Here is a 25,714-nt window from a genome sequence, read left to right on the forward strand (position 1 = left end):
GCACCAAGTCTTCCTCCATTAGAAACAACGGGCATGAAATTTATGAGTGAGTCTTTGCAAGGATGCAAATATGAGTTCTGACTTCTGACTACGTAATCTCCTCAAGTGATGTGCATTGAGAATGTCTTTGGTGGCTCTGAATCGATATGGGAATCGAGTCCTGCCTACCAGAGAAGGGATTTAAATCAGCTGTCTTTTGATTTACCTTCAGGGTACATTTGGGGAGCAGGGGGAGAAGATGCTGACTGCTGAGGCCTGCATCACGTAAGCACTGAAAATATACTCCTACCTGTCCTGTATCAGTTATAGGGTCTTCAGGCTAAAAGGGATTGTGAAATCATCTAGTAACTCCACATCCCCATTTGATGCATCAATTCTATGACCATCATTCCTGGCGACTGTCTAGTTTCTGCTAGAATAACTCCAAGATCAGGGAGCTCGCTACCTCATGAAGCTCAGGTGCTCAAAAACGGGAAAGGCTCATCATAACTAGGGATCAAAATCTGCTTCCCATGACTTCTCTCCCACAAGTCCGAGTTCCGCCCTATGTGTCCACTCAGGCCACTGCAGCTCCCCCCCACCAACCCCCCCAACCCCCACCCGATGCTGCACAGCTCCAGGCCTTCGGGCTGCTCCTTGTAGCCCCTTTTCATGCAACAGCCAGCACTCTCAGAGTCATGGCATACTGCTGAATGAATGATGTTTGGGGTCGGCCAAGCCCCCAGGATCTGGAGTGGACATGTAGCAGGCACGCCTTGTAGATGTAAGCTCAGAAATCTTGAGCCATCAGGCTACTTTTGTGCCTGAAGTTCCTCCATTCTAGGTTTCCAAAAATGGCCCAGATCCCTCTCTCACAGCTCCCTTATAGAAACAAAAGGGAAACATAAAGCAAGAGCCCAATTAAGTGCCTTATAAGGCGATTTTTGTTTGCAGAGGTTGTGCCAAGAGGATCAAAGTGCTAGACCCGGCGGGGTCTCCAGGGTTCATCTGATCCTCACCTCTTCTTGTAGGAATGGGGAGACCGAGCCTAGGGAGGAAAAGTCACACAACGTTAGTGGCGAACTCTGTCCTACGTAGTCTCCACGGCCAATGGGCCCACACCGCCCCTCCTAGAGACCCAAGAATACTGGCCCTTAAGTCAGACACTGCTTCTTGACGTCATCACCCCAACCCCGGGTGGCACAATCTGCCCCATCACTCTCGGTAATGACGCAGCTGCTAGTGGTCCTTCCTGAGAGGTGCGCCTCTCGGGGTTCAGGCCTGGTTGGAGAGCGTGGCTGCTGGGGCACGGCTGTCGGACCCGGGTCGGAGGTCCGCGGGGCGCTTGCCCGGCCGCACAGCTCTCGCAGACCTTGACGGAAGTCGCAGAGCAGCAGGCAGTAGAGCAGCCGGTTGAGGCAGCTGTTGGAGTGCGCCTGGCAGATGAAGACGGGGAAGAGGAAGGCCTGCGCCAGGAAGTAAGCATGGTCCCGAGGTACTGCGTTCAGCTTGATCGGCACGCCCCAGAACGTGAGTGCTTGGTTGGGCAGCCAGCAGAGCACGAAGGCCAGCAACACGCAGGACAGCGCGTGGGTGACCGGCGAGAGCCGTCGGGGCCAGTCGCCCGATGGCCCGCGCAGCCGCCGCAGGAAGCGCAGGAGCAACAGCGAACAGGTAGTCAGCGTGGCAGGCGGCAGCACGAAGGCCACGGCGATCTTTTGCAGATGGTAGAGGGCCAGCCAGTCCGGACTGCCGTCGGGGAAGCACAGCAGGCACAAGCGTTCAGCCCCCACGCTGGCGAACAGGGCAGTGGGCACGACGGCCAGGACTGCGGTGGCCCAGAGCAGGCTGCACACGCAGACGGCCCACGGGGTGCCGGGACGACTGCGGCGCTGCGCGCCCGAGACAGCACAGCAGCGCTCGACGCTCGTGGCGCTAAAGAAGAAGCTGCTGGCGTACATGTTGAGCACCGTGAGCGTCAGCACTACCTTGCACGCGGCTCCCCCGAAGGGCCAGCTGAAGTCGCGCACCATGTCCACGGCCCAGAAGGGCAGCGTCAGCACGAACTGCAGGTCGGTGGCTGCAGGTTGAGAGGAAGCAATTCAGCAGCGAGTGGCGGCGCTGCTGCTGCGACTGCACCCAGACCAGCACCAGCATGTTGCCTACAAGCCCTACAGCGCACAGGGCCAGGTAGGCGCCCGCGATCGGCGCCCACAGCGTCAGTGCCGCGCCGGCCCCTGCCACGCCCTCCAGGCCGTCCAGGCTGCGAGGACCCCGGGCCGGGTGAGAGCTCTCCGATCCGTTGCCCACGGAACTGTTCGGGGACAGCTCTGACGACGGGTCTTCCAGCCAGTTCATGGGGGTTACGGCCCCGACGACGCGGGCGATACGACAGCTGCCTCTGGTTGACGCCATCGCCGTTGGCGGGGACTCAGGGGTCCGCTCGGGGCCACTCAAAGGCTCGCAGCCGCCCGAGAGTACTGGGGGTCTGCGGCGCCTCTCGGCAGCAAGTTGAAAGGGCTGGAGGCCGCCCCGCTGGCCGGCGATTGGCCAACTGCACCCGTGCCCCGCCCCGAGAGCTACTAAGTCGTATTTCTATTGGCTTTTGGTTCACCTTCGATTTCCTCGAGACTTGAGGACCCTCTGCCAGGGAACTGAGGCGTGGGCGCCACGAAGCCTGGGCTGGAGCAAATGGCTTTTGCGATTCACGCGCGCGCTGGGCCGCGGCTGCGGGTCACTTCGTGAGGACTTAGCTCTAGTATCCCAGAGTGGCCCCGACACTTGGGGTTGGAGGAGAGGGAGTCAGACAAATCTCGCCTCCACCTCCAGACTGTGCTGGCCCTGAGATAGCCAATGGAAGACCGCGGAGGATTGTCCAAGTCCGGACAGCCGGGCTTGGCGGCCCCTCTGCCCTCCATCCCTGCCCCCTTGATCCCCCCCATCTTGATAAAGGCGTTTTCCCTTCTGTGCTTTAGCATTGGGTACGCCTCATCCCCACGCCCATTTTGTTCTGTTCTCTAAGGACGGAGACCTTCCCGCCGCCAGCAGACCTGCCTGCACCTGGGCTGGGGACAGAGGCAACTAAGCCAGGAGCAGCCAGGGAAGGAGACATCCTGACGGATGACCAGCGTTGTGAGGCCATGAGTGGGCCAGCGCCTGTGCTGAGCGTGCATGGAGTAGGGGCCTAAAGCCGGGGGAAGGCTCAAAGGCTTCTCAGGCGAGGTGGCTTTTGAGCTGATCCCAATACTCCCTCGGCTTAACGTACTCCAGTAGCTACCCCTTGCAATTAGAATAAAATTTAGATTTCCTGCTTTGGCCTACAACGCCTCATGACGGAGACCCTCAACCAGGGCTTAAGAAAAAAAGAATAAAAAAATCAGTAGACAAATCCCATACTGCAGAGGTCTGGGATCTAGTATAAGCCCTAGTGTTTCTAAAGGTGTCCTAGGCAATTCCAGTGTGTGCCAGGGTTGACAATCCCTCTGTCTGACCTCCCTGCCTGCCTCCTAGACCTTGTCTCCTACCACTCTGAGCCTGACTCACTTTGCTCCAGACACGCTGGCCTGCCCTTCCTCAAACACACCAATCTCAGTTCTACCTCAAGGCCTTTGCCCTTGCTGCTCCTTCTGCCAAGAATGCTCTTCCCCGGATTTTCCTATGGCTAGCTCCTTCTCGGTACTCAGGCCTCAGCTCAAATGTCACCTCCTCAGAAAAGCCTTCCCTCAACCATCTCCTTCTTGACTTCCAAAAATATGTATTGCATACCTTCTATGTGCCCGGCACCTTGCCAAGCACTGGGGATGCAGCAATGCATGTGGAGCATGATGAGGATTTTTAGGCTGCTTAATTTTAAAACGGTTTATGACGAGGATTTTTAGGCTGGTTACTTTTAAAACTACAGATAAGAAGCAGGCTCCGAGGAGTGGAATTTGTTTGCCCTTTGATCAGAGACAATTGCATTTGTGAAGGAAATCTCCATGCCTCCCTCTCTGCGCCAGGAGGAAGGGGGGATGGCTTTATCTCTGGAAACTCTTAATGGGGAAGGCAAGAACTTAAGTTGTTTACTGTCTGGCAACCTCATGTAACTGACCCCCCACCCCAAAATCCTCCTTTGTCTTTAGTTGAAGATAATATTTGAGCGGTGACTTCTGCCATTTACTCAATCCGGTTTGATTCTTATCTAAAAGTTGTGGGACCGCCCAATGGCCGGACCCTACCGGCACTGGTACCATTTTAACTTTTTTCCTTTGTCTTGTAAAGAGATGACTCACATACCCATGCCTTAAATTTAGCCCTAACCCTCAACTCGGGGCAGCAGCAGGAGCTCTGACTGCCCGTGGGTCCTGTCCCCACGCACCAGCTCTGCCTGCCCATGGGTCCTGTCCCCATGCCAGCGGGGGCAGCAGCAGCGGCTCTGCCTGCCCATGGGCTCTGTCCCCATGCCAGCGGGGGCAGCAGAAGCGGCAGCAGCAGAAGCTCTGACTGCCCATGGGTCCTGTCCCCATGCTATTCCACACTATTCTCTAAATAAAAGAGCACTACTGCCAGATCTTGAGAGTCTAAGAAATCTTTCTTTCGACTCCTCGGCTCACCGATCCCGCATCAGAGCATATCTTCTGCTGGGGGATAAAGATAAGTGAGTATGAATGAGAGGAACTCATGGAGAGGAAACCAATAAATAAAACAACAAATAAGACAAAAGGAGGTAATAAGAGTGAGTGACAGGGCAGGAGGCCCAAGGAAGGGGCTTGGCTTGAAGGATGGGAGGGTTCCAGGGGAGGAGGAGGCCATAGGTCCCTTTATCTCACTTACCAGCTATGTGTCCTGGGGCTAATCAATTAACCTTGAGGCACATCTGTAAAAGAAGATTACGATAACCCCTTGCCAGGGTCATGGAGAATAAACCAAGCTAATGAGCGAAAGCCCGCAGCTCTGCCTGCTGTGGGCCCTTCTAATAATAATAATAATAATAATAATAAAATATGTAATATATATTTAATAATATATAACAATATTTTATATATAATTATATATTATATAATATATAATTTAATAATAATATATAATAAAAATTATATTATTATTATTATTATTATTGAGAGGCCAGGCTGACCTCTCATCTTGCTGAAGGCTCTCTCCAGACCCTCTCTGTGGTGGACAGTCCTCCACTGGCTGTAACCTGGAGCTCCCATTCTCAGGAGCCTTCTCCTTTTTTCCCACCATCATCAGGAACATCAGAACAGCATGCCACCAGGAGCTGGGAGGTGGTCCCCAAAGGGCAGGTCTTTCCCACCTCTCCTGTCCTCAGTCAGTCACTGCAGCCAGACCCACTCCCAGGCCTCTGCCTCCCTAGCCCAGGAGAGAGGTAATCTGCAACAAGTGAGATTCTCTGGCCAGTGGTCAGAAAAGGGGAAATTAACCCAATTACGCAGCTCTAGTCTGGGCCAAAGCCTGGATGAACCGGTAATCTGATAGAAAGTTTGCAAAATTAGATCAAACACCTTCAGAGTTTCCTTCCAGTGGACCTTGGGAATCAGGAATTTTTCTTCCTCTAATGGGAGGTGTCGCTGAGTGTCAGGTGGCCCCCTCTGGTCTGTTTTTCTCGCCTGTAAAATGGTCTGTAAGGCTCCTTGTAGTTCTCACACTCTAAGAGTTGTCTGTGTATTTCTTGTCTTCATTGATTCATGTATGACTTGTGGGGTGGTTCAGCCCAGGATCTCTTCTCCTTTCAGCATTCAGAAGATGAGTCATATCATAGCATGTGCCTGATTAAAACCCTCCATGACATCCTATCCCATTTAGGATAAAATCCTCACTCTACTTGACCACGAGGACTTGCTGATCTGATGCCTGCTCACTTCTCTGACCTCATTTAGCAATCCACTAACCTGTATCCTACTCCATGCTGGGCTCCACCCACATTGGCCTCTGCTATCCCTCCATGGTGTCAAGCTTTTTCTTGCCTCTACTTCAGGCCCTCTGCTTGGAGTGCTTTCCTCCAGTTTGTCCCAAGTCTGACTCTTTCTTACCACATAGGACTCAGATCAAATGGTACCTCCTCAAAGAAGTCCTCCTTGACCTTCTTACCTGTAGCACCAAGCCCCACCCCATCCTCAAGTCTCCCTCTTATCACCCTAGGATTTAAAAAAAATCTTTTAAGTGAAATGTAATATCCATACATACGTGCCCACATATCATAAGTGCACAGCTTGATGAATTTTCACAGACCGAACACACCCAGGTAACCAGCACCCACATCAAGAAACAACATGAGCAGCATCCCCACAAGCTCCCTCATGGCCCTTTAGTCCCCCATCCTCCCAGGGTTACCACTATTCTCACTTCTAACAGCACAGATTAATTTGGCCTGTTTTTATATTTCATATAAATGGAAACATACAGGGCCAGCCCGGTGGTGCAGTGGTTAAGTTCGCACATTCCCCTTTGGCGGCCAGGGGTTCGTCAGTTTGGATCCTGGGTGCAGACCTATGCACTGTTTGTCAAACCAAGCTGTGGCAGGTGTCTCACATATAAAGTAGAGGAAGATGGGCGTGGATGTTAGCTCAGGGCCAGTCTTCCTCAGCAAAAAGACGAGGATTGGTGGCAGATGTTAGCTCAGGGCTGATCTTCCTCAAAAGAAAAAAAAAGGAAACGTGAACACTTTAGTGCCTGGCTATGTGTGTCTGTGAAGTTCATCCACATCATAGTGTGTAGCAGTACATCATTCATCCCCACTGCTGTATTATCATCCTGTTTTATTCATAGCACTTGTCACGATAAGAATTTGTCTATTTGTTGGCATTTTTTTTGTCTACCCCCACTAGAAAGTTAGTTCCATGAAAGTGGGGACTGTGCTTGTCCTGTTCCTCCCACATGGTGGGTGGTCAATAAAGAACCACTGGATGAAGAGCTGCAGGCCATTGCCCATTCTGGGCCCAGCATTTGGTTGGCATTGTGATGGAGACAGAGACGGACTAACATCAATCCTACCTCCAGGAGCTCACAGGTCATGGGAGGGCTCAGACAGGGAGAGCCAGCGCTGAATGAGGGACACTGAGACAGTGCTGGGGGCAGAGGACATGTTCGGGGAGATGCAGGGAGGGCTGGGGGCCATGAGCTCTAGGCTGGGCTGGAATCATTCATTCCATGAGCACTTGTGAGCACACCTTGTAGGGTGGGTGTTGGTTATGGGGAGACCCTCTCTGGGTCCTCAGGAAGGCTGGGGCTAGAAGGGCAGATAAGCAACAAGTGCTGTACAGTAGACTCACATACACAGGGGCCTAGGGAGTGTCCCAGAGAGGGCAGCTGGAGCCAGGGGTGGGGACAGCACTGAGGTGCCGAGACACTTTTTGGGAGGCGGCTCCCTCTCTTTGACTGAGCAGCCTACTCTGAGCCAGGCCCAGTACAGATATCATCTCTTCTAGCCCTTATGCCTCCTCTGTGAGGCAAGGAATGTGATCCCCATTTATACAGTGGGAAACTGCAGCTCAGAGAGGGGACTTGCCCCATGTCCCACAGCTGAACCAAGAGTTGAACCCAAGCCTCCCCGAAGAGCCTGTCTTTTTCCCTGGGTCTCTCCGATGACAACTCACTGAAAATCTGCGTGTGTCAGGGTTTGCCCAAGAGGACACAGTTATTGGTGGGAGAGGATCACAGATTGGGGATACATTTCTTTTCTTTCTTTCCTTCCTTCCTCCCTCCCTCCCTCCCTCCCTCCCTCTCTCTCTCCCTTCCTTCCTTCCTTCCTTCCTTCCTTCCTTCCTTTCTTTCTTTCTTCCTTCCTTCCTTTCTTCCTTCCTTCCTTCCTTTCTTCCTTCCTTCCTTCCTTCCTTCCTCCCTCCCTCCCTCCCTCTCTCTCCCGTCCTTCCTTCCTTCCTTTCTTTCTTCCTTCCTTCCTTCCTTTCTTCCTTCCTTCCTTCCTTTCTTCCTTTCTTTTTTTAAGAAGTCTCTTTATTATTGTTACTACAGTGAAAAAATAGCACTTCCATGGATGGTTTTCTACAAGTTATGTGGCCAGTGTTGGTTTTTCCCATTGGGATAATTTCCCTACAGTGAGATTACAGGTGGTTGTGCCAAGGGGCACGGATCATTTTGGGTTCCTGCTGCATGTCCCCTCTCCAATTCCCCATTCCTTCCCCCTGTCTGGGCCACTCAGCCCCTTACTTTCCTGTAGTAGGAAGGTCACAGAAACGCCAGGGCAACATTCCTGGAGGCCCTGGAGAGCCCAGAGGAAGTGCGGAGGTTGGAAAGCAGTGGACAGTAGGTCACAGCAGTGGCAGGGAACAGGCTTGGCTCAGGAGTCCTCCTTGAATTGCATCCCCTCCTGCCACAGAGTGTCTGTGTGGATGTGTGGGATGGGCCAGCGCAGAGACGGTTGGTCTTGTTTGTTTTTTTAATTATACAACTTTTTAAAATTGACTTCATAATAGTTTACAACATTGTGAAATTTCAGTTGTACGTTATTACTTGTCTGTCACCATATAAGTGTTCCCCCTTACCCCCTGTGCCCTCACCCCCGGCCCCCTTCCCCTGGTAACCACTGAACTGTTCTCTTTGTCCGTGTATTTGTTTACTGTCCACAAACGAGTGAAATCATATGTTGTTTGTCTTTCTCCATTTGGCTTATTTCACCTAAGATCGCACACTCCAGGTCCATCCATGTTGTTGTGAATGGGATGGTTTTGTCTTTTTTTATGGCTGAGTAGTATTCCATTCTTAACCCATGAACATGTGTTACTTTGATATAAGTGCAAATTAAATAAGGAAAGAACAAAAACCTTCGCAAATTTGATAGGTGAGAAGTGCTCCATGGTTGCTGGGATCTAGATTCCTTTAATTTCTGGCAAGGATGTACATTTCTCAGATGTTTCTGCACCATCTGTATTTTCTCTCAACTCTTGGTGTCAGCTGCCAGAGAACAGTATAATGGTCATGAGCCCTGCACCGGGGGCAGACAGATCCACTTTCAAATTCTGCTCTGCTAGTTATTGTGTGATCTCACACAAGTGACTTAATCTGTTTTTCTCGCCTGTAAATTGAAGGTGGTAATAGCTTACCTCATAGAGTTGCTCAAGGGTTAATCAGAAAATTCATGTAAGGCATCAAGTAAGCATGCCCATGTTAGTTAAGGAATACAGAAAACTCAGATTTGACAAGGAATAACTGTAAGACTGGGGCTTGGGGTGGCAGTGGGGTAGGCACAGGGATGACTCGGGGTAAACAGAGAGGACATGCTGTCCTCAGGCCTGTCTCCCAGACAACTTGCCTCCAGAGCACCCCAGCAGGCAATAGTCCCAGGTATCACACCCTTCCCAGAAGCCTCCTGTACTGAGCTCTGATTCTAGGCAACTCGCCTTTATCATGTCTTTCCAAAACGTTGAACCTAGTTTTCATGGAAACAACAACTCTCCCTTTGTACTCAGACTTGGGTTTATCTATTAAATTATGTTTCATAATATAATAACGAACAGCAGTATAAACTGGCTTAGGAACAAATCCAAGAAGCTCTTGGGAGCCTGCAACTTATTTGGTGAGAAGAGAAATGCTTGGGGCCTACTAGACCCATGTTTAAGGTGCCTGTCAATCCCTTGGAGATCTGGTGAAAATGCAGATTCTGAGTCTAGGGCAGGGCCTGAGATGCTGCATTTCTAACTGGCTCCCAGATGATGTGGTGCTGCTGGTCCAAAGGGCCATATTTATGTAGGGAGGGAGAGTATATTCTGCTAGTAGCAAGAGGTCAACATTCCTTGGGCATCTATGAGTCTGTATGTTTTACCAGAAGAATGGCTGTCTTAGTCTTTTCAGGCTGCTATAACAAAATACCACAGACTTGCTGGCTTCTAAACAACAGAAATTTATTTCTCAGAGTTCTGGAGGCTGAAAGTCGGAGATCAGGGTAGCAGCATGGTCAGGTGAGGGCTTTCTTCTGGGTGGCAGACTTCTTTTTGTGGTCTCACATGGTGGAAGGAGCAAGGAATCTCTCTGGGGCGTCTTTTATAAGGCCCATTCATGAGGATTCCTCTCTCCTGACCTCATCACTTCCCAAAGACCCCACTTCCTAATATCATCACCTTTGGGGCTTAGGATTTCAACATATTAATCTGCGGGGGACACAGACATTCAGATCATAGCAGTGGTGAAGTTGTGGTGAGCTGGGTTGACAGAGGTTGCTGGATAACTTCCACTGTGAATAATATTAGTTTATGAAGCACTTTCACATATATCATCTCATTTAATCTTCACAGTATCATGGGCCATTACTTTAATCCCTTTTTACTAATATTTTAAAACTCAGAAGGCTCAAGCAATTTCCCCAAGGGCATGCAGCTAGTCCTAGGCAGAGCTGACACTTCAATCCAACCACATCTGATTCCAGAGGCTGTCTCCCATTCCATCGTTATGTGGAGCTGGCCTTGAGAACATCTCTAGATCCTGAACCCAGCCCACAGTAGCCACTGTGCTGAGCCAAGTCTGTATGTCTTATCTCTACCACTGGCTGTTGGAATTGGTCCTTCAGATGGTTTGCAATTAAGCCTTTGCTGGTTCCTGTACATACACCAGGTAATCTCTATTTCTTTGGATTTTGTTCTTTTTTTTTGAGCCCTCCCTTCTGATCTCTGACTTTCTGCTCCAATGTGGACTTGTGGTTCTCTTGGCCTACTAAACAGTTGTGGTTCTGGAATTTTCCTTTACTATTATTCTAGAGACTCCCTTTACTTTATGTTTGTGTTGGATCACCTGTTTCTTAGTTCCCCGGTCTTTCTCTTTCTTGGCTTACCTCCTCATTTTGGTAGAGTACATCCTCCAGTAACTTTCTGAGAAAGGGTGCATGGAAGGTAAATGTTTTGAGAACTTGCGTGTCTTAAAATGACCTTATTGTACCCCCACACTTGATTGAGAGTCTGATAATTGAATTCTATATTGGAAAGCATTTTCCTCAGAATTTTGAAGGTATTGCTATGTTGGTGTCTAGCTTATAGAGTTGCTGGAGAGAATACTAGTGCTTTTCTGATTACACAGTCTTCATGATCATTCCCTCCCCCCCCACCCCCTTCTCTGGAAACTCTAGAAACAATTTTCTCTAGTCCCCAAGAGTTCTGGTATGCAAAGATGTCGTGTCCCGGTGTGAGTCTTTTTTTATCCATTGTGCTGGATGCCAGTAAACTCTTTCAATTTAGAAACTCAAGTGCTTCAGTTCTGAGACACTTGGATCATTTATTTGATAATCTTCCTTCTGTTTTTTTCTGATCTCTTTAGGTCTCCTATTTTTTGGATGTTGGATTTATGGAGTTTTATAATATGGAGAGTTTTTGCTTTACGTGTAGGCACATGTATTAACATTTTTCTTACAGATTTTGCTGTTGATTTCATCTTTAAAATATTCTTCCCAACCCCCAAATTATATAACCAGCTCCATTTTTAATGTTGGCAACAGCAACTTTATAATAAGGTTCATGCCGTTTTTATTCATGGAGCTCCACTGCAGGGAGCACGAGTGAGTATCTGTTGGATAAACAAAGGAGTGAAACGATTTATTGATTAAAAAAAGAAAAAGAAAAATGACCCATGTAATTAGTTTTATCCAGGATCTTATTACCAGCAAATATTCTGGTTTTTAAAGATTTTATTTTTCCTTTTTCTCTCCAAAGCCCCTCGTACGTAGTTGTGTCTTTTTAGTTGTGGGTCCCTCTAGTCGTGCCATGTGGGATGCTGCCTCAGCATGGCCTGATGAGCAGTGCCATGTCTGTGCCCAGGATTCGAACTGGGGAAACCCTGGGCCGCCAAAGCAGAGCGCGTGAACTTAACCACTCGGCCATGGGGCTGGCCCCAGACTCTGGTTTTTAAATGTTGAAACAAACACTTTCTTTCCAATGTTAACAAAATACATGAAAAAATTTATTAGAAGATAAAAAATGGGCAGAAGAGCTCCCAAGCACTCAGTAAATACATAGAACATAGAAAAAGTTTTCAAATTATTTCCAGACACAAGGATATGGAACACCAGTCACTGAAAGAATGGCATGAAAAAGAAGAAAAACACAATTTTATTTTATTTTTTTCCTTTTTATCCCCAAAGCCCCCTAGTACATAGTTGTATATTCTTAGTTGTGGGTCCTTCTAGTTGTGGCATGTGGGACACCGCCTCAGTGAGGCTCGATGAATGGTGCCATTGTCTGCGCCCAGGATTCCAACCAACGAAACACTGGGCCACCTGCAGCAGAGCTCGCAAACTTAACCACTTGGCCACGGGGCCAGCCCCAAAAACACAATTTTAAAACGAAGAAGATGAAACCAACCAAGACTATCCCCAGGCTGCAGAGTGAGGGGTGGTTAGAGATCTGAGGATGGTTTGGTTCTCAGCGTCAGGTCAGATGCACAGGCTCACACTTCTGGAGCTGTTATACTCTCAGATAGCAGTCTTCTCCTGAGATCCTACCAGGTGCCAGCCCATCAGACAGGGCCCTGGCCCTCTGGGAGTTCATGGGCTGGATGTAAAGACAAGATGTGACTGCAGGAAATAACGTGATGGCCATAACTGAGGGAAATCTGCATGGCTCTTGGCAACTGGCACTTAGGAGGTGCTCATAAAGGAAAGCCTCAGTGAATCCCTAGTCGGGGAAAGTGGCCCGCTTCCCACACATCTAGCTGTCTACAGACTTAGAAACAACTATAAAAGGAGGAGCTGTGAAGAAATGGATCCTCTGATGAGAGAATCTGAAACTGGAAATCTGGAGTGGCAGAAGCGTGTAGTGGTCAGGGACCCAGGGGCTGGAATCAGGCCAGTCCTGGCCTTGACATCTCCAAATCTGGGACATTTGGCAAACTCCTTTGTCTCTCTGTGCTTCAGTTTATGCATCTATAAAATGAGGATAATAACAATATCTACTTCATGTTAGGAAGAGGATTACATGAGACACTGCAAGTAAGGCACAGTGCCAGCACATGGGATACAGCATTCATTTGATACCACAATTCACCTCTGTCTAACCATCAGTCCCACTCTTCAAGTGGCTGCGGGCAAGGCAGTGGGAGCCAATCTTGGGCCTTTGTGCCCTCAGCTGACTGACGGCTCTGAAATCTCCAACGGATAATGGCCGTGACTCCCGTGGTGTTGCCCCTCGTGGCAGGCTGCCCTCCCAAGGCCCAGATAGTTGGCATGCGAAGGCTGCAGTGCTTCAGAGAAAGAGGGTAAACTGAGAACACCCATGTCTCTAGGGCTTCCAGAACAATGTCTAATCAGGCCCATGGTGGCAGCTCAGCATCTTCTTCCAAGTCAATCATCTTGTGCATTTCCAAGGCCAGCTCTTACTCAGCCCAGATCCTGTCCCTCTGAGGGGGCTTCTCTGGGCATCCTTGTTTAGCAATCTGCACCCTCAACTGGCATTTAAAATTATTTTTGCCATTCTTGCAATATACTGGGGTGGAAGGGACCCTCCCGAAATAATACCTTTAATTTGTCAATACCTATTTCTCAAAGTTACAAATGCACATGCCCTTGACAGCAATCCCAGTTCCAGGACTTTATCCTACAGATGTACTCACCCATGCACACAGGGGCTCATCACAGCAAGAGATCGGAAACAATCTAAATACCCATCAGTAGGAGATGGGTATAATGGCATACAGACATAAGGAATGTCAACCATCCATCATTTATTTGAATATTGAAAATATCTATTGAACGTGTACTCTATGCCAGCCACTGTTCTAAGTGCTTAGGATACATCAGTGAGTGAAACAAAGATTTCCTGCCCTCATGGAGCTCACATTCTGGTTCATGTGCCACATGACACGAAGCTATTAAAAGGCTGCAGCAGATACATAAGTAAGGATATGGAGCCATCTCCAAGCTATGCTGTTAAATGAAAAAAGCCAGGTATAGATAGAGCATACATGTGCCACCATGTGTGTACCCTATAACTTTGTGTTTGCATAGAATTTTTCTGGAAAGATGAAAGTGGGAAGGAGCACTGAGGGACTAGGGGTCAGCTTTGGGATGGAACAGTTACTTTTCACTGTGTGTAAAGTTTGAATGTTTAACCTATGTTTGCCTTACCAAAAAATGCAAAATAAAATAAATTACTAAAACATACGGCCTTTTACTCTGCCAAGTGCCTTCAAACTGTTTAATCCTCTGGACCAGAGTTTCTCAACCTGGGAACTATTGACATTTGGGGCTGGATAATTCCTTGTTGTGGGCTGTCCTGTGCATGGCAGGATGTTTAACAGCATCTCTGGGCTCTACCCGCTAGATGCCAGTAGCACCGTTCCCCAAGTTGTGACAACAAAAATGCCTTCAAACATTGCAAAATCCCATGGAGGCAAAAATCCCCCCGGTTGAGAGCCACTTCTCTAGAAAGCCTGTGAAATAGGGTCGTGGGAATCACTGTCTCCATTAGACAGATAAGAAAATTAGGCCTAAAGAGGATTTATTGTATTTAAAAAAAATTGTGTGTTTCGTTTTTCTATTGTTATCTATTCAACTATAATTTTAAATACACAATGTTGTACTGTACTTCCTACCTTTTAAGCAATCTATCAATATATAAATGGATATATAGAGGCAGAATAAATCTATTTTTAAAGTTTGATTAGTTTCTGGTAATGTTTTAGCTAAGTTACATCTTACTGGAGATGTCAGCCTATATACCATAACAATCATTTCAAAAATAAACAAAATTGGGGCCAGCCCAGTGGCAGAGTGATTAAGTTCGGGCACTTCACTTCAGCGGCCCAGGGTTCGCAGGTTCGGATCCTGGGCACAGACCTACACACCGCTCATCCAGCCATGCTGTGGTGACATCCCACATACAAAATAGAGGAAGACTGGCACAGATGTTAGCTCAGGGCCAACCCTCCTCACCAAAAAATAAATAAATAAGTAAACAAAATAATCTCCATCGAGATTTGGGGGGGAACTCGCTAATTGGATACCTGACATTCTGAACAATTACATCAAACATGTTGAAATATCAAATCTCTTGCTTTGTTCAAACTGTACCTTTTGCCCCCCAAAACTTAGTGTTGGCTGTCCTTGTTTTTCTGGTTGGATTATTATTGGTGTCATGAGGGCAGGACCAAAACCCCTTAATTCTTTTGCATCCCTGTGGCGTCCAGCATGGTTCCTGAGGAGGTTTAAAATGAAGCATCTCAGCAGAGCGTGGACAGAGTAAAGGCCAGGATGCAGGACCAGAATGGCCAGGTGGGAATTGTTGTCAGCTGACAGGTTTGAGAACACAAACTCCAAGGCTGCCTTTCAGAAAAGCCTCTAATCTGTTTAGCCTTGGCAGCTTGCCGAAGGAGCAAGGACTGCAGGTTGTGGTGTTGGGCAAGGAGGGCTGTGTGGCCCCTCCCCAGATCCTCTTGACCTCTGGGGTTTACTGTGCTGGGGGTTGGGGTCACAAAGGCAAATAAGACATGAGGTGAGTACCTCACAGTGTGGTGGGGCTGAAAGACCCATACACAGACAACAGCAATTGAGTGTGGTTAGTGCCGTGGAGAGAGCAGCAAAAGGCGCTCTGGGAACCCTGAGAAGGGAGTAGGGGAAGACTTCCTGCGATAGGGGACATTTAAGCGGAGCCTGAAAGGACAAGTCTCAGATGCATCAGTTTTGTGCCCATCTTTTCCCTTTCACCTTCACACGACTGGTCCTTCTTGCCTTTCTGGTCTCTCAACTCAAATGTCACCTCTTCAGGACAGCCCTCCTTGACTACCCCCTACCCCGTGGAAAGTAGACCCTCCAGTCTCCTTGTTTTCTTTTCTTCTTAGCTCCTCTCAGCAGCTGGCCTTGTTTACACATCTGTGTACCTGCTTGTTGGCCATGGCCCTCCTCCAGGGTGAGCACTCACAAGAACAGAGACCATGTCCATCTCGTTCACTGCTGTGGTCCCCGCGAATACCCAGCATCCAGGGTGAAGAGATTTGCCAGGTGGACAGAAGGCGGAGTTGAGGACTAGCGAGGGAGAGGGCATCTCTAGAATGCATTGGGCAGATCAAGGTGAGAAGGACTGGAAAGGGTCATGTGGCTTTGGCACCAAGAAGGAGGATGGTGGAGTTGGTGAGCCTGAGGTGCAAATGAGAAGAGGAGAAATCTACATAACCCCTGGGGAAGTGTGACCGAGAAAGGGAGCGGAGATGTGGGGTGAGCACTAGAGGGGCCACTGAATCCATGGAGGGGTATTAGTCTCTTTAGTAGGAGGGAGACCAGACTGCTTTTAGAGTGAGGGTCAAGAGCCAATAGAGACCAAGGAAAGACGGGGACACCTCGAGCAGGGTCCTCAGGGATGCAGAGGGAGCACAGAACCCTCGTGGAGAACATTTGTCTTTGACGGCTGGCAGGAGCCTGCTGCATGGTACCAGTTACAGATGTTTGGTGCATGGGGTGGTGGTCTGAATTGGACGAGGAGAAATGGAAGGTGGTTGGGTAGGGGCAAGGAGTCAAGCAGTGAATGTAGCTAGGGATGGCAGTAGGCAAAGTCAGGAGGGGCTGGTAGGTGGGGAGAAGAGGAAGATGACAAGGGACTAGAAGAAGAAAATGCATACAGTAGTCCCCCCTTGCCCGCAGTTTCGCTTTCCTTAGTTTCATTTACTCGTAGTCAACCATGGTCCAAAATATTAAATGGAAAATTTCAGAAATAAATAATTCATAAGTTTCAAATTGCACACCATTCTGAGTAGCGTGATGAAATTTCTCGACATCTCGCTCTGTCTTGCCCAGGATGTGAATCATCCCTTTGTCCAGCATATCTACATTGTATACGCTATCCTCCTGTTGGTCAGTTAGTAGCTGTCTGGGTTATCAGATTGAGTGTAGCGGTGCTCACAGTGCTTGTGTTCAAGTAACCCTTGTTTTACTTAATAATGGCCCCAGGGGCTGGCCCCGTGGCCAAGTGGTTAAGTTCGAGCACTCCGCTGCAGGCGGCCCAGTGTTTCGTTGGTTCGAATCCTGGGCGCAGACTTAGCACCACTCATCAAACCATGCTGAGGCAGTGTCCCACATGCCACAACTAGAAGGACCCACAACACAGAATATACAATTATGTACCCGGGGGCTGTGGGGAGAAAAAGGAAAAAAAATAAAATCTTTAAAAAAAAAATAATAATGGCCCCAAAGCACAAGAGTAGTGATGCTGACAATTCGGATATGCCAAAGAAAAGTCGTAAAGTGCTTCCTCTAGGTGAAAGGTGAAAGCTCTCAACTTAATAAGGAAAGAAAAAAATCGCATGCTGAGGTTACTTTTATTACAGTATACTGTTATAATTGTTCTATTTTATTATTAGTTATTGTTGTTAATCTCTTACTGTGCCTAATTTATAAATTAAACTTCATCATAGGTATGTATGCATAGGAAAGAATATAGTACTATTCGTGGTTTCAGGCATCCACTGGGGGTCTTGGAATGTATCACGCCCATAAGGAGGGACTACTGCAGTGTGATGGTGAAGGTTTAGGGAGGGTGAGAAAGACTGCAGAGGCTGGTCTGAGAGTAGGGCATCTGATTTTCAGATTTCAGAGAGGGACAGTTGGGGATGACACAGCCTAGGCTGTGGTCATGAGAGCTGGTGGCTGAGGTGGAGTGAAAGGTCATTGGAGATGAAGTCAAGGATCTGAGTAGCCCTGTGCTGCATGGGTCCCCCAGGAGGACAGCAGGGTCTGAGGTGGAGAAGTAGCCAGAAGTGAGCTTCCAGAATGAGGGAAAGTGCATTCGGGAGACTGGACAAAGAGGAGGTCTGTGGGCCGCAGAGGTCACGGGGCTACACAAAGGCTGGCCAAGAAAGGAAGCTGACCACAACTGTCCCGAGGAACGGCGGTGGGGGAGTGTCCTCCAGGCAGGGCCAGGTTTAGTGAAGGCAGGAGGTGGAGGGTCGGAGTGTTCCTTGGAGGGGGCTCCTGGGAGTATAGGGGGAAGGGAACGGGAAGCCAGAATCACGGAAGGATAGATGTGGCCGTGTCTGAGACGGAGGATGTGAGGCTGGGGTTGGCTGGCCTCCAAGCTCCCAGGGAGCCTCTACTGAGCATCTGTGAGCGCCGGTCACCAGGCTGAAAGCTGTGCTTCACTCCAAGCAAACAGGCACTTGGAGACGAGGAATTGTGAGACTCTGCCTCGCGTGGGAAATGCCTGCCCACTCGGGGAGGGCCCAGGCCTCTCTCCCGAGCTGGCTTTGGAGCAGAATCTCCCTTGGGATTCCTGGGACCCCTGCTGCCCCGCTGCGAGACCCTGGACACTCCGGAGACCTCTGTGTCCTTTTCCTAAGAGGGGTAGGCCTGCCTGGCCCAGGGAGCACAAGGAAGGGCGCCTCCTTGAGTACAGTTCAGGGACAAGGCAGAAATTCCGGAAATTCCAGATTCTTTGGGGGGTCTTGGAAAGCCCAGATCGGGAGGGCCCGGCTTGGCTCCACCGCCAGAGGGCGCCGTCGGCCCAGTGGGTGGCCTGGCGTCGGTCCGGGGCCACTGCCCATTCCCTGCCCCGGACCCCGCCCCACGAGAGGTGGGCGACCGGCCCCGGCCCGAGGCCGGCGAGGGCGGGGCGAGGCCGGGCCGGGGCGGGGGAAGGAGTGCGAGGGGCGGGGCAGGGGCCGGCAGGCGCGTTCCCTTCCCTCCTTCCCTCCCTCCCTTTCTTTCTCTTCTTCTGACTCTCTAGTCTTTTCTTTGCCTCCGCAGCCGGCCGAGGGGGCGGGCCCTGCAGCCTTTGTTGCCGGCGGACCGAGCGCAGCCGCCTGCCGGGCCAGAGGCTGGGCCGGGACGCCGCGAGTTGCACGCGGGCCGGGCATGTCCTGAGCCGGACCCGGGACCGGGCAGGAGCGGACCGGACGGACGAGAGCGTGCGCGCGGGGTCGCCCGGCGACCGCCTGACCCTGGCCATGCCCAGCGACCCGAGTCCCCGCAGCCCCGCGCAGCCGCTGCGCCCCCTGCTCCTGCTCCTCTGCTTTCTGGCGCCCGGCGCCCTCGGATCCGCACTAGGTAGGTGGCCGCCTCTCTGCGGCCGGCCGGCCCTGCCATTCCTCCCCGCTCCCCCAGCCTCTATTTAGCCCCTTCTCACCTCTGTAGACCCTGCGTCCGCCCGGCTCTGCCCGGAGCTGTAGCGGTCCCCGCTTCCCTCGTGGTAGGGACAGGGGTGGGGTCCTGGGAACGAAACCGCTCCCCGGGGGGTCTTCTCCCGCCCTCGAGTCCGCTGTCGAGCCCGCCTGTAGCCTGGAATAAGCCCCTTGCGCTCTTCGGGCTCCCGTGTCCCCAGCTCGGGTGCAGCAGCGCGCCTCCCCCGGGATCTCCCGTCTGGGGGGCTGGACGGAGCGCAGCTTACACGGTTTCTTACCCTTCTCAGTGCGCCTTGTCTGGAAAGCAGGCTGGCCAGGACGCCGCGGGCGAGGGCAACGAGTCGCAGGTCTGCGCGGTCCCCCGCCGCGCCCCCGGCCCCCGCCCACCGCCTCTGGGCTGCCCTCCGGCCCTCGGCGACGCTGGGGGCCGAGTCTCGCGCGGCCCTCGCACTTCCTGCCTCCCCCTCCCCCAAGTGTGTAGGCGCCGGGAGTGGAGCGGGGAGCGGGAGCTTCTTTCCCTGGCTCCGGGCTTGGCTCTCCCTGCCCCGCCCGGCCGGCCTCCGACGAGCCTCTGGCCCGGGTCCAGGTTCTTGCTCGGCCGCCGCCCGCCGGGCCGCAGAGCTCCTGGCGCGGCCGGAGCGGCCGGCTTGGGAATTTAGGAGCCAAGGGTGTAGGGGACCCCTGGCCGGGCGCTCGGGGAGCTCCTGGTCTGTTGGGGCCGGTCGGATAGTGGGGAGACCTGTGCAGACGAGGAAGTCGGGAAGGCTTTATAGGCAAGGAGGGGCCTGGGCTTGGAAGGATGGATGAACTTTGGATGGCTGGAAGGGTGTGGAGGCGGTGGGAGCGTCCCCGCCGGGGTCTGGCTGAGGCTTGCGTGCTGGGGATGGGGCAGACTTGCCTCCCCATCAGAGGGATTGTGGTTGTGAGGCTAGAAAAGTGTCTGGGCAGGAATGTAGGGGACGTTTAGACTAGATCCTAGAGGTTTGGGGAGCCGTTGAGGGGAGTAGCTGATGAAAGCAGTGTTTTAGAGAGGTTCCGTCTAACAGCTGGGTGTAGGGAGTAGAGAGAGAGCAAGCATTTTGTGAACACCTACTATGTGTCAGCCTCCCCAGTTCTTATTTCTCATCTGCTTCACAAAACCCAGCAAAGCAGGTGATGGAAAGTTCTTTTATGGATGAGGGAACAGGCTCGGAGAGGACAGTGACCTGCTAGGTTTGACTCATGGCTACCAAGGTGAAGCCTTTGTTTTCCCACTGCCCAGAGCTGAGAACCCTCAGGATGAACCAGGTGATGGGGATGAGGGAACAGTGGTTGCCTGGGAACTGCCCCTGAGCCTGAACTTGGGTCCAGGTCCCCTGGCAGCTGTGGGAAGGATAGGGGTTGGGGGAGAGCCCCCTGTGGCCAGGGCCCTCTCTTACTTCCACTGCATGCCAGTCCCATGTATGAGCTTGGCCAGCCTCCCCCCTCCATGGCTGTAGTTTGCCCGTTTATTAAGCGGGGATGATGGTGTCTCTTATGTAGGGTTCTTGTGAGGATTTAAGTGAGATGCTGAAGGTCGGTTGCTTAGCTCAGAGCAGAGTGACTACCATGTGATGGCCATGATTTTTATTAATCTGCTAGGCAGACCCAGTGAGATTAGGGAGTTCTTGGTAGGTCCTATAACTTGGATTTGCCATTTGCGGGTGGAGGCAAGTGCCCTCCCCCATGTAATCTGGGCACCCCCCCTTCAGGGTGAAGTGTCTGTCTCTGATGTCCCCACAGATACGTAGCATGGATCCTCCCCATCCTGCTCCCATGCAGGATCCCTGATCCCAAGGCTGCTGAGCTCTCTGTCATTTTCTCTGGAGCAGCCCAGGATACCTAGTCCTGGGACTCCACCCGCTGAATGCTGCCTCCCTTGACACCAAAGGGCACACCTTGGGCTCACTTTTAGGAAAATGTATCCTGACTTTTTCTCCTCCTGTGACAAACCGAGGGACTTGTTGAGGTTGCTGGGACTGGGGCCTGGTCATGTCCCCACCAAAACGCCGTGTCATATATGTGAGCCCTATGCGTGCACATATGTGCATAGCAGGCACATGCAGAAGGACTCAAGGAAGAGGGCATGTGTCACACACACACATACACACATACACACACCCCCTGGTTTTTGTTTTTCTCTTTGGCATAGCTTCAGGTCAGGTTGTTTGAAGGGCTGGGTTATAACTCAGGTTCTTGATAGAGAGGTGAGGGTAAATACCATGTTGGCATTTCTCTGGGAGAAGCTCCAAAGTAACAGTTCTGTCACCTAGGGATGGTATTCAAAGTATTTAACACCCAGGGTGGCAGGAGCCCAGACCAGTCAGAACAGACCTCCTGACCTGGCAGAGCAGACCCGGCCGTGAACCACTTGCAGTCCCGCTGAATGGCACCTGCTGCCGTCCCACTGCAGCTTTCCCTCTGCTCACTCAGCTCTGATGCACTCACATGCCATTCAGGAGACTGGAACCTGCAGATGCCCTTTGCTGGCACCAGGTGGTTGTACCAAGGTCTCTATCAGGGGTCAGCTATAGGAGACATTGAAAGAATTGCTTACTTTTTAACTCACTCTGCCCCCCCTTTCAAAATATTTTAATGGAAAAAGAATACAAGTTGATTTTAAAAAAAATTAATGCAGAGCAAAACAAGAAAGTAAAAATTATTGCAATTAACTAGTAACATCCTATAAATCTTTATTTTCTCCTTTTTAACTAAAAACATTTTATTAAGCCATCAGGCAAAGAGACAAAACAATTTTTTGTTGTTGTTGAGGAAGATTCGCCTTGAGCTAACATCTGTTGCCAATCTTTTTCTTTTTGCTTGAGGAAGATTGTCTTTGAGCTAACATCTGTGTCAGTCTTCCTCTATTTTGTATGTGGGTTGCCGCCACGGCATGGCCACCGATGAGTGGTGTAGGTCTGCACCTGGGACCCAAACCCAAGCTACCAGAGCAGAGTACGCTGAACTTAGCCACTAGGCGACAGGGCTGGCCCCAAAACACGTTTTTAAAGAAATAGCTAAGTATACTTTAGAACTTCTCTGCTAATTTTCAGTCATAACAGCTCACATTTGCCATGTACCATCTACCGTTCTAAACACTTGCCTACTAATTCATGTAATTCTCATATGACCAAAGAGAGTAGCTATGGTTATTATTATATCCATTTTACAGATGGAGAAACTGAGACGCTTAGCAGGTGAGTAATCTGCTCATGGTCTAATAACTGTGGGTGGCAGAGCTGAGATTCAAACCCAGGCCATCTGGCTCTAGAGCACACGAATTAATACTAGTGCCTTTTACCGGCATCATAGCTCTACGCAGCCCCTATCATATTTATGAACTTAACAGGCTGCTTCTGTCGCAATCTTTGCCCAGGGTCTAGAGGAGGTGTTCTCAGCAGGCCTGTACGTCCCCGGGGACATGGATCCCTCCACACGCACACTTTTTTGAGCTCCTGGGGCCATTTCTCCCCAGTAGTTCAGATTCTCCAGTCACATGCATAGCTCCCTCTCCCACCCACATGTACTGAAGACACTGCTGTTGCCTGGAAGTGTGTCATGTAGCTCCTGTTCCTCTGGGACACTGAGCGCTTCAGGGCTAGTTGGTGTCAGTGCCCTGTTCCCTTCAACTGCTCGTTAGCAGCCATGCCCTGGGAACCACTGGTAATACTCATTTAAAAATAACAAAGCCTTGGACTGTAGCTGGTGTCTCATTTGCTCTCTCTTTGTCCTCTTCCCCTCCTTATATTTTCTGACCTGGATTCTCTGAGCAGATGAGGAAACTGAGGCTCAGCAAGATGAAAGGACTGTGCAGGCCACACAACTATTAAGTGGCCAAGTTAGGACCTGAACCCAGGTTTTTCCCTGTTCAAAGCTCATACTTTTGACAATGTGTTATTTTGTGACTCCATTGTCTCTCAATTCACAGAACACATGCCTGCGCCAAGATTAACTTCTGGCTGCTTGTTCCCCTCACTCTTGGCTTTTTCCTACTTCTCTGGGGTCTCCCACACAGTATCTACCACCAAGATGCCCTCCCCATCTTCATGATTAAGTATGTACCCATGTGTCAAGGGAGGTCTCACATGTGCCCCCTCGACGAAGCTTTTCTTCGCCCCAGTCCATCCGTGGGCTGTCCCTTCCCTCCACTTAGGCCTTCTCAGCATTGTGCGGGGGTGAGGATTGTGAGTGCCCTGCACTCATTTCTCTATTTTGAGGGCAAGGTTGGTATCTTATACATTTTCCTCGACTTGGGGCACTGAACCCTCCCTCACAACCCCAAAGCCATGGACCAGGAAGGTAATGTAAATGAACAAACAAGGCTGGTGGGAAGACATTTTTCTTGAAACGTGGGGCCTCTTAGCCCGTCTCTTGTTTTCCCATTTCTGTTAGAGATTCAGTTCTTTACTGAATGAAAGACAACACAAGCATGAAGCCAGAGGGCCACTTACATTTAGCTACAGCGTTGGGAAAATGATAGGGAGCGGTGGAGACTGAGGCAGATGGGTGAGCACAGGCACTCTCTAAAGGGCCACTTCTGACAAGTGGGAACTTAGGCCCGACATGGATGGATGATAAGACTTTACAAGGAAAGCTTGAAAATTGAGATTTTCATGCAAGATCATGTGATTTTTAAACATTGGCAACTGATTAAATATTTTTCAATATTTATGCCAGCCAAAACAAACCAAAATATATCCAAATCAATTAACTGACAAACAGAAAGGAGTCTGCAGGCTGTGGTTGTGGAGTTGTAATCCTAAATGCCCTTATTAAGGATGTCAGAGTAGTAAGTCTTAAATTATCCAGCCCAGTGGCTTCTAAAGGGTAGCCCCTGAAATGGTTACATCAGAATCCCTGGAAAGTTTAGAAAAACATAGAAAATACAGATTCTGGGGCTTTAGAGCCTTGGCTCGATGGAATCAGAACCTCTGGGCTGAGTCCTGGGTGTCTGCAGTTTTTCAAAGCTCTCCAGGTACTGCTGATGTGCAGCCAGCTTCCCTCCCAGTGGGGAATTTCCCAACTTCCCTGATGATCACCATCCCCTGAGACTCTTGATAAAAACACTGCTTCCCAGTCCTGCTTCCTGGAGATGCTGATTCAGTGGGTCTGGGAGGGGGCCTGGGAATTTGTTTTTAACCAATTCTTATCTGAGAAGTCTGGAAAATCCTTTCACTGGTGCCCTCCTGAAACTCAGATCCAGGGAAGATTTGCCCAGAGCCATACAGCAAGTCACTCCAGCCCAGCGTGCCTCCTGACTCTTGGAACCTGCTGTTGGAGGACTGCACCCTGAAGGCCAACCTCTGGGGCAGTTGTGGGCAGTGGAGGATGTCCTCAGCAGGGGAGCACACCACTGGTGTGTACAGGGCACTCTACACGCGGTTTGGCAGGAAGCAGACTGGAGTTGGGTTTCTGCAGCCTGGCTGGGGTGGAGTTTGGGCTGGGGCTTCCCTTCCAGCCACAGTAGGCAGCCCCAGGGAGAGCCATGCTAGGACATCTGCAGGGCACCCAGGCATTCTTGTGGTCCCTAGGGGTCATTGTCATGAGCAGCCAGGATCCCAGGAGCTGGATATAAACCTACTCAGTCTGGGCAGGACCTGGGTCTGAGGGAATCCTTAGATCAGCCAGCTTCCTAACTGTTCCTCAGAGCCTGGGAGCTGCGGAGACAGAAAAGGGGGGACAAGTCCTGAGTGTCAGCCCTGGGGTTCCAGTGCTCCCCCACCCCCAATACAGTGCTATTCTGATTTGTATATGTGGTCCACATGAGATTTCTTTTGAAGACTAGGTCTGGTTGCCAAAGAAGTTTGACAAACTTGATCTAGTCCAACTCCTTTATGTTAGTGATGCAGAAACAGACCCAGCAAAGGATGGACTGCTGAGAATGTAGAAAAATGTTACTGGAGAGATCGAAGCCATTTGAGGAGACTTGGGTCCCAGTCTCAGCTCTGTCACTCTTGCTGTGTGACTTTAGGCCAGTCTCCATGTCTCTGAACTTCCCTTTGCTTTCTCACCTGGAGACCTTATTGCAGGTGTCCTAACCTGGAGTCTGCAGCGTAAGAGATATGGGTAGAATTCAGAGGATCCATGAACTTGGATGGGAAAATACTACATCTTTAGTTTTTCTAACCTTTAAGTGAAATTTAGCATTTCCCTCAATTATGAATATTAGCAACAAATCATAATAGCATTAGTAGCACCTATGATTTTGTTACCAATAGAAAAAAACCAAAGTATTTTTCTATCTCATTATAGTTGCAGGTATCTTGAAATAAGATTTATGTACATTGCTACTTCAAAAATTATCGTAGTTGTTAAATTTGCCATTAGATCTCATTTAATGCATTAAGAAAGCACATAATTCCACATCTCATTTTTAAAATTATTTTGAAAACTGTAATTCAATATAATCAATTTCCTTGGTACTCCTATGTATTTTATCTTAGGCTTTTAAAAACATTATTCTGAGAAGGGGTCCATGGCAAAAAAAGTTAAGAAACTGGCCCTTCTGGGAAATCCAAGAGGACAGAATGGCAGGAGAGGATTCTGCAGACTCCAAGAACTGGAACAGAGGTCTGCACATTTTTTCCAGACCTGTAACCTTTTCTTCAGATGAACTCTTGCATGTAAAAGAAAGCAAGCAGAGCTGCCCCTCCTGAGTGATAGTTGTCAGGGGCCAGGCAGC

The 25,714-nt window shown here is 50.1% G+C and overlaps 2 protein-coding genes across 4 annotated transcripts in view; one reads left to right on the top strand and one right to left on the bottom strand.

The window, feature by feature from the left end:
* Positions 1 to 1,133: 1,133 nt before the first annotated feature.
* Positions 1,134 to 2,394, bottom strand: LOC106840844 (relaxin-3 receptor 1-like). Its single transcript, XM_070519614.1, has 2 exons — positions 2,119 to 2,394; positions 1,134 to 2,045 (listed from the first exon to the last, which is right to left on the bottom strand). The coding sequence occupies exons 1-2, from the start codon at positions 2,392 to 2,394 to the stop codon at positions 1,134 to 1,136; spliced, it is 1,188 nt and encodes a 395-aa protein (XP_070375715.1).
* A 15,669-nt stretch (positions 2,395 to 18,063) lies between these two features.
* The window catches only part of ADAMTS7 (ADAM metallopeptidase with thrombospondin type 1 motif 7), a 46,974-nt gene continuing 39,323 nt past the window's right edge, over positions 18,064 to 25,714 (top strand). For 2 of the 3 annotated variants that reach the window (XR_011498190.1, XM_070497452.1), the window contains exon 1: positions 18,615 to 18,940. Coding sequence is in view for 2 of the 3 variants with exons in the window: in XM_070497452.1 (XP_070353553.1) it covers positions 18,841 to 18,940 (100 nt within the window). In the remaining variant the exon portion in view is untranslated. Of the gene's footprint in view, positions 18,239 to 18,614; positions 18,941 to 25,714 lie in introns of those variants that run through there. The other variant, XM_044763766.2, reaches the window with a different exon arrangement.

Source organism: Equus asinus, chromosome 2 (assembly GCF_041296235.1).
Source record: "Equus asinus isolate D_3611 breed Donkey chromosome 2, EquAss-T2T_v2, whole genome shotgun sequence".
NCBI classification, from domain to species: domain Eukaryota; kingdom Metazoa; phylum Chordata; class Mammalia; order Perissodactyla; family Equidae; genus Equus; species Equus asinus.

Excerpts from the sequence above, each read along its gene's own strand:
- LOC106840844 (XM_070519614.1), bottom strand. The coding sequence starts at position 2,394 with ATGGCGTCAACCAGAGGCAGCTGTCGTATCGCCCGCGTCGTCGGGGCC. Across the intron at positions 2,046-2,118 it reads ACATGCTGGTGCTGGTCTGG|TTCGTGCTGACGCTGCCCTT; the intron begins GTGCAGTCGCAG and ends ACCGACCTGCAG.